This window comes from Rhipicephalus microplus, chromosome 1 (genome assembly GCF_043290135.1).
Source record: "Rhipicephalus microplus isolate Deutch F79 chromosome 1, USDA_Rmic, whole genome shotgun sequence".
NCBI classification, from domain to species: Eukaryota; Metazoa; Arthropoda; class Arachnida; order Ixodida; family Ixodidae; genus Rhipicephalus; species Rhipicephalus microplus.
In genome coordinates this window covers 108,360,063-108,368,170 of record NC_134700.1, presented here as the reverse complement: position 1 = coordinate 108,368,170, position 8,108 = coordinate 108,360,063, and the positions used below count along the sequence as shown (strand labels likewise).

The following is an 8,108-nucleotide window of genomic DNA, read 5'->3' as shown; positions in this document are numbered from 1 at the left end:
TGTCGGGTAAAAAAGGCTGTCAGCTCTATAATAAAAACATCCTACGAGCTCCTCTGTTGGGATGCACCTTTTTTTAGAAAGGTACGTATTGTTAGCATTTGGAACTTTGTAAGAAAAGAAAGCAGGGGCGTTTCTTCTTATTGCTACGTGCCAGTGGCATGGAGATGAAAATGACAAAGATATACTAGCGCAAGCTAAAATGTGTGGCTGGCGCTGCTAGCTTAACCGGCTCCAATACCTCTCGAAACATATTTGGTGGAGTGGTGTGATCCCCGTCCTCGCCAGGAAACTCCGAAGTGGACGCTCGCTGGCGGCTTTCAACATGACCACTCAAGACTGCCCTACATCCTCGCCCGCCGCACGGCCTCTAGCTCTGCTCGCCACCCCAGTGGCCGCGACAACTTTCATGACGATTCGCGCCCTCAAAGACCCGGGCGTGTTCTTGGGCTGCGGCAGATCAGCCGTCGACAAATGGCTACGCCTCTATGAACGAATCAGTGCCTCTTATAGGTGGAACCCCAAGCTCATGCTCGCGAACGTCATCCTTTACGTCGACGAATCCCCACGTGTCTGGTTCGATACCCATGAGCATTACATTACCAGCTGGGACAGTGTCAACAAACAGTTCCATGAGCTTTTTGAAAGCCCGCTTGGTCTTAGACAAGCAGCGAAGATTGAGTTATCAACCCACGCATAAAGTTCCACCGAGCCCTACGTAAGCTACATTCAAAAGGTCCTCGCCCTTTGCCACACGACCGACGAGAACACGCCCGAGCCTGAAAAAGTTGCGCATATAATCAAAGGTATCACCGACGATGTGTGTAACTCAACAACGTTTAATGTTGGTATTTGATTTGATTTATATGTGGGGTTTAACGTCCCAAAACCATCATATGATATGAGAGACGCTGTAGTGGAGGGCTCCGGAAATTTTGACCACCTGGGGTTCTTTAACGTGCGCCCAAAATCTGAGCACACGGGCCTACAACATTTCCGCCTCCATCGAAAATTCACCCACCATAGCCGGGGTTTGATCCCGCGACCTGGAGGTCAGCAGCGGAGTACCTTAGCCACTAGACCCCCGTGGTGGGGAATAAGGTTGGTATTCAACAAGCTAAAAGCAGGCGCACTCCCATCAGTTCCAGCACCTTCCGAATACCATGACGTCCTCGTGTCTAGACACATATCGTCCACCAGACACCTGTGACAACTTGACGCGAATAATCAGGCAGGAACTTCAAGTGACCGCTCCAGCTACAGTGGGGTGAACGTTTCCTGACCACTCTTAATCAATTACGTTGCTCCTCATTGAAGCAGTCGTCTGGCAGAAATTGCCAGCTTAGGAATTCACTCTATTTCACCGCCTCCACGCACCGACTTTCAGCCCTGATACACGCCGGCACGTCCCTTCCCGACCGGCTCTCCATCAGTTTCGGAATCTGTCCGCATGACGAATACACGATGACAAGCCGATCTGGTACTCGAGTCACCGAATTGAGCACATTTCGCGCATTGCAGAAGTCACTGGGGTCCTCTTGCATAAGCATCCGCTCGTGCTTTCCATGCATGTCCCGCATATACCCATGAGGCCACCCCGACCATTCTGCCCAGGAACCTGCTACTCTTCTCCATTCTGCCCAAGAACCTGCTCTCGTTCTCCATCCCCCAAACGTAGCCAGTCTCGTTCTCCACTGCCCCGCTGACCATCTTCCCCCACCTTCCGTCGAAATTCATTGACAGGAAACTAAGTGTTGCAGCCCTTGGAGGTGGTGCTGCATCACTCGGATGAACAGAAAATCCTCTCTTGACCATAAAAACGAAACGGAACCTTATCGACGCTCAAGTAGATGACGTACATGCGACTGCTCTTGTTGACACCGGTGCTCAACTTTATGTGAGGACGAGTGATGTTCGCCGCAAGCTCAAGAAGTTTCTCACACCTGTGACCACTCAATTCGTCCGTGTTGTGGATGGCGGAATAGCATCGATCATCGGAAGGTGCTCCGATCGTGTGAACATCGCGGATCGACATACAGTTGTTCTCTTCCATGTGCCTGATAAATGCCCCCCGACGTAACCTCAGCCCTTGACTTCCTCTCCGCGCATTCTGCCCTTATCGACTGTTCGACCAGTACGCCCCGTCTACACTTGCCAGCAACAGACCCTCCCACAACAGCTGAGTCGCCTCTGCCCAACGGTACATGCGCGCCTCCTTCCACAAACACTGACCTACGTAGAGCTTGTCTCATTACCACCGGTTTCGGACAGTCATTATGTTACGATCCCTATCACCGGTGTTCTCGTCAACTGTGACATTACATGACCGGACACCATTCAGTCCATCGCAAGGAAACTCACGTACCTCCCTGTGGTCAACTTTAGTCTGACACCTCAAGTGCTGCCACAAGGGATCTCTTTGACGTTATTCTGCACCTTAGAAGACAACGTGGTTGATGTTTTCACAATGGCCGCTCCTTCTGACCCCCATAATCAACACCACTCTGACACTAGCTCTGACAGCACTATTAGGTCGATGATTACTTCCAACTTAACGCTGCAGAATACTGACGAGATCCATCGGCTTCTGCTGTCCTACATTGACTTTTTGACCTCAGCGGCCATCCATTGGAAAAAGCTACGGGTATGACCCACCGCATATACACAGGTATTGAGCATTCTATTCATAGGCGTCTATATCGGGTGTCGGTGGCCGAGCGTCCTAATATTCAAAGGCAAGCCGACAAAATGCTCGCGAAGGGCATCATTGAGCCATCCTGCAGTCCTTGGGCTTCTACTGTCATGTTTAATCTTCAAGAAAAACGCCGTATGGCGTTTACGCATCGATTATCGACACCTGAACCAAACTACTAACAAGACGTGTATCCTCTCCCACGAATAGATGATGCCCTTTATTGTGTCCATGAGTCCCACAATTTGGCCTTCATAGACTTTGTTTCGGCTGCTGGCAGATGGAGGTAGATGAAATGGACCGTAAAAAGATGGCATTCAACTCCCGCAATAACTTATATCAGTTCAAGGACCATGCCCTTTGGCCTTTTTAATGCTCAAGCCACCTTCAAACGAATGATCGACTCCCTGTTCAGAGTATTTAAATGACCTACCTGTTTGTGCTACTTGGACCACATCATAGTGTTTTCAAGAAAATTGGAAACTCAATTACAGCACCTATCAGCCGTCTTAGGCATCTTCCGTCGTGCTGGCCTGCAGCCCAGCTCCTCCGAATGTCACCTAGGACACAACCAAATCACAGTAGTGGGCAATTTAGTAGACGCCAACGGGGTACAACCAGACCCGGCAAAAATCAGCACCGTCAAAAACTTTCCTGTCCCACGATCGGCGAAGGATGTAAGCAGCCCCATCGAACAATTTCCCTACTTCAAACGCTCCGTGAAAAACTGCCTTTACGCAGCTTCTGAAGCAAGACATCCCGTTTTCATGGGGCTTAGAAGAGGCTTCTGCGTTCTCAACTCTCTTCGCTCTTCTAATTACACTTGCGATTCTGGCACACCTCAACCCTGCTGCCCTTAGGAAATTCGTACAGATGCAAGGGGACATAGCATTTGTGCGGTGTTGGCTAAGAAACAACGTGGCCATTGTTTTATTACATGCAATAGCCGCCTCCAATCTCCCCCTGAACTTAATTATTTTATCGCAGATTGTGAGTGCTTGTCTCTTGTTTCGGTGGTGATGAAGTTTCGCCTTCATCTATACGAATGCCCATTTTCGGTAGTTACTAACTACCATGCGCTCTGATGGCTGAACTCTCTGAAAGATCCATCCAGGTGCCTTGGCCACTGGGCTTTGCGCCTGCAAGAGTTTTCCTATTCAGAGGTCTACAAATTCGGCCGCCTGCACCATCATGCCGATCGCCTCTCCCGGTACCCCGTAGATGATCCTGAGGACACTGACGCACCCACAGAGCATTTCATCGTGTCAGTGTCCGACTTTTCTAACATTGGGAATAAACATAAACGGGATTCAGCACAGCTTGACATCATCAGCCGTACGAAATCCTCTCCAAATGAAGCTTCCGTCCGCTACTTGGTCCTCCAAAACAGTGTCCTCTACCACCGCAATTTCCGACCTGATGGGCCTGACCCGTCATTTTCATCGTTGTATGTTTCATTGTTGTACCTAAGCATTTGTGGCGCTGTGTTCTCACTGAGCTTCATGACGCTCCCGCAGTTGGACACCTTGGCGTATCTCGCACGAACGAGCGCGTACGGCACCGTTTCTTCTGGTCAGGTCTTGCTCGCTCGGTACGCCGATAGTTGCCGCGTGTGAGTTACGCCCACGTCATAAAACACCGTCGCTGCTACCCACTGGCAATCTTCAACCAATTGACCTACCTGCGGAACCATTTTACCGTGTTTGGTTAGACCTTCTGGGTGCTTTAGCGACGTAAACACAGCGAAACAAATGGATAGCCATGATTACAAATTACACTACACGCTATGCTATTACGCGAGCGCTACCAACAATCTGTGCAAGGGATGGTGCTGACTTCTTGTTACGGAACGTTATCTTGGTTCACGGTGCCCCGAGGCAACTGCTCACAGGCCGTGGCCGTCATATCTATCCGAAATCATCCCCGACATCCTGCGATCTTGTTCTACGCAACATACACTGATCGCAGTTTACCACTCTCGAAAAAATGGCCGCACGGAACGCTTTAACGATACTCTCACAATTATGCTCACTATGTACGTGTCGCCTGACTACCGAGACTTGGATCTTCCCTTACCCTACTAAACTTTCGCGTACAATTTATCTCATCACGACACAGTGGAATTTTCGCCGTTCTACTTGATGTATGGAAAAGAGCCAACTTTACCAATGAACACAGTCATCTCAGCTCATACCTCGTCCACCAGTGTATATGCCCGCGACGTGATTGCATTACCCGATCATGCCCGTCAGCTCCCCTCGCTCGGCTGAAGGCGTCGCAGACCAACCAATGCAATCGGCACGTTGCGGAATATCGAGGCGTATATACATTTCGCTTCCGGTAAGCTCGTCTTACTCTGGTGCCCACGTCGCCGGGTGGGCGTATCAGAAAACTTTTGTCTCATCATACGAGCCCTTACTGTGTATTTCGTCAAGTAACACCTCTCACCTACTTGATCAGCCTCATCTATCCACCATTATCTGCTGTGAGGTCTAGTGACTTTTTCGGCTTCTCGCGCATCAAGCCCTACATGAGTACGTCAGATAACGACCTTTAAAGCACCAGGACGGTGCGTCCGCCGTCGGGGGTCATGCTAAGTGGCAGTAGCATGGAGCTTTAGAAGACAAAAAAGATAGATTGGCGTGAGTTCATCAGTGCTGCTGACGCTGCTCGATTAACCAGCTTCAAGTATATCTGTGTCTACTCTGCCGAGTCGGTCTCCTTCTCGTAACATTATAAATCATTATTTGCAACAAATTTAGGGAGCCCAAGACATAACCGTAGTGCTTCGAGTTTTCGATGTACCAGTGGTGTACATTTGTCTGAACACAGGTAGTAGTTATTTCGTCATCGCCTTCTTAAAATCTCGGCAAAGTGAAAAGCAAAAAGGCGAAAGATTACAACGATTACACTCATTGCAGTCGAGTATTTGATTATGCCTTCCCTATTGTATGGGTAGCTGCGATATTTTTTCTGTTTCTAAGATGTTTACCTTTTTTCTTGCAAAGCGGATATTACGCTAACATATCACCCAAGGAATAGAAAATCTTTGTGTCCTAAACATAGGAAACCTGGGCTACGTGATTGTCAGAGCTCTGAATTCATTCACGCAAATCAGGAGCTGTACCTTCAGTGACAGTTCCTGATTTCTTGTGACTCTGGTCGAGAAACCTGCCTAGATTATTCAGGTAGCATGTATGGCGTCTTTAATAGCAAGATAGTACGAAATGATCTTGAATTTGTTTGGCACTATATAAAAATGCGTGAAGGTGTTAGAAGATGACAATAGTGAGGTGGAGGTCAATTGGCTTGCCCTTGCCGACATAGGCGGAAATCATTTGGAGCTGCGAAGCAAAAGTAGAGAATCTCCTATGATGTTCATCATGAGAGATTGGCTATTTTATTTATTAGGATGTTCATCATAAATGTTGGATCATTATAATATTTCATGATGATCCAACAACTATACGACAGCCAATTTATAGTCATGAGAAGCTGTGTATCAGGCCACAAAAACCTGCTTTTTGACCTTTTAGGCACAGTAAGTAATGCCCATGGTGGCTACGTGCCACTTCCACAATGATTACACGGGATAACAGGGCAAAAATACGTTTAGCGTCATCCCTTGAATTCAACACCTTACCCTTCACATTCACTAAGCCCTGGTTTCTTATATATAGGACACGGCGTCATTTTTCTAGGAGGGCTCAGAATACAATGCTCGTGCTCTTTAGGTAGAGGTGTAGTAAAATCACCAAAAAAATTTGTAACCTATAAAAATTAGTACTGAAAGAAGACTTAAAGCAGCTGCGTACTTTTTCCATTTCGCATTTAACTATGATAAAGGTGCGGTCTCGTGACCAGGAATAGAACTTATGCCCTCGCGTTTAGCAGGACAACACCTTGTCAGCTTTGCTCTTTTGCTCCGACGACGTGGCATCCTTAGTAGCTGAATTTGACTGACATCATGTAGCTCTACGTGATAAAAAGGTCTAGTAGTTGTCTATTGAAAGAAATTTTTGACCATACTGGTTTATTCACATCAATCGAACAGAACGTATTTCTATCTAAATATCTAAGGTGAAGCAAACCCACAAATTACAAAAAAGACTTTGAAGGTTGCTTCATAAGACCTTCTGGAGGAACTGCTTGAACTTTAAAGTGCAATTACTAGACATGTATTGGTATTCACGCAAGAAAGAACTGCCAGCCAAAAATATGTCTGTAAGGTGGCATATATTTGCATATAAATATAAAGTAAGTGCGCTTGCTCTACCTGTTATACCATGAACAGTCCGATGAACATGATGGTTGCCATTTTGATTAGTATTTTCGGGCTTGTATCTGCCAGTTTTGACTACGACGGCAGGCCTACTCTTGAAGACGTGCAAAAAGTAAGGCAAGGTTTTTCCAGAAGTTTGCGTCTTCTCAAAACATCACATGTCTTCTCACAAGCGTGGGCGCAAATAGCAGCACTTGTTTGCAAAATGTCTCAGTGTTTTGTGCAAGAAAGCCGAATGGTACGCCCAGTAGCGCCTGTGGCTGCAAGCGATAAGAGTGGCGGTTACACACAATAGATCATATACTTAGACTCTGCATTACTTAGCTCTCATGTCCCAGGGAAAAATATTGGTGTATTGGGGACAGAACTTTGAACCTTCAGGGAACACTCGGTGACACATCACACTGCTTTCCTATTTGCTTCGCGTATACGTCACCCTCGGATTCACCAGTTTTCGAAATTAGCAGTCGCCTTTTTCTTACACCTGTACTCTTCATGCGCGCATATTTTTTGTGCTTATTGTTCAATTTCTTTCAACTTAGACTCCCTGGCGTCAGACTCAATGTTCTGTAGAATAGTGAACTCGGGTTATAACGTGTCTGCTTACCGATGCTGCATGTAGCTTAACCTTGTAGGCTTAGATAATATGTTAATCTTTAAGTACTCTTTTGTTGGCTGCCATGGTGAGTAATTAGCCCTGAAGCCGTAATAACACAACATTTAGTTACTTAAAGCTTGTCACCAGCGTAGTCTTGTTGGCGACGCAGCGCCGAACTGAACGGGCAAGAGCAGGCGAAAAGAAACGATGACGTACAGGTCACGCATGCGCAGATTTCTACTGGTATCCGGGTGCTCGGTAACGTAAAAAAGTGTACGTACAAGCTGAAAGCCCCTACTATGTACTTGTTTGCGAAGACATGGTTTCTATTAATTTGTTACTGCAGAAAATCTCTAGACGTGCATGTAAGAAGCATGTAATAATATTGGACTTGTACTTGAGGTAGGCAAGTTACTGCACATTCATTTATTTACCTGTAATATTCGCTTGAAGAGAAAGGAGCTGTACCAGAGTGCCGTGTGCGTGCTGTTGTTGCCTTCGATAGGGGAAATACTCATTTTGCTGTTGGAAAGAAAAAT

At 46.9% G+C, this 8,108-nt stretch overlaps 1 protein-coding gene across 6 annotated transcripts in view; it reads left to right on the top strand.

The window, feature by feature from the left end:
- Positions 1–6,969: 6,969 nt before the first annotated feature.
- LOC142796415 (uncharacterized) overlaps positions 6,970–8,108 on the top strand; it is a 157,212-nt gene continuing 156,073 nt past the window's right edge. For all 6 annotated transcript variants that reach the window (XR_012893826.1, XM_075886951.1, XM_075886928.1 and 3 more), the window contains exon 1: positions 6,970–7,083. Coding sequence is in view for 5 of the 6 variants with exons in the window: in XM_075886951.1 (XP_075743066.1) it covers positions 6,976–7,083 (108 nt within the window). In the remaining variant the exon portion in view is untranslated. The remainder of the gene's footprint in view (positions 7,084–8,108) is intronic.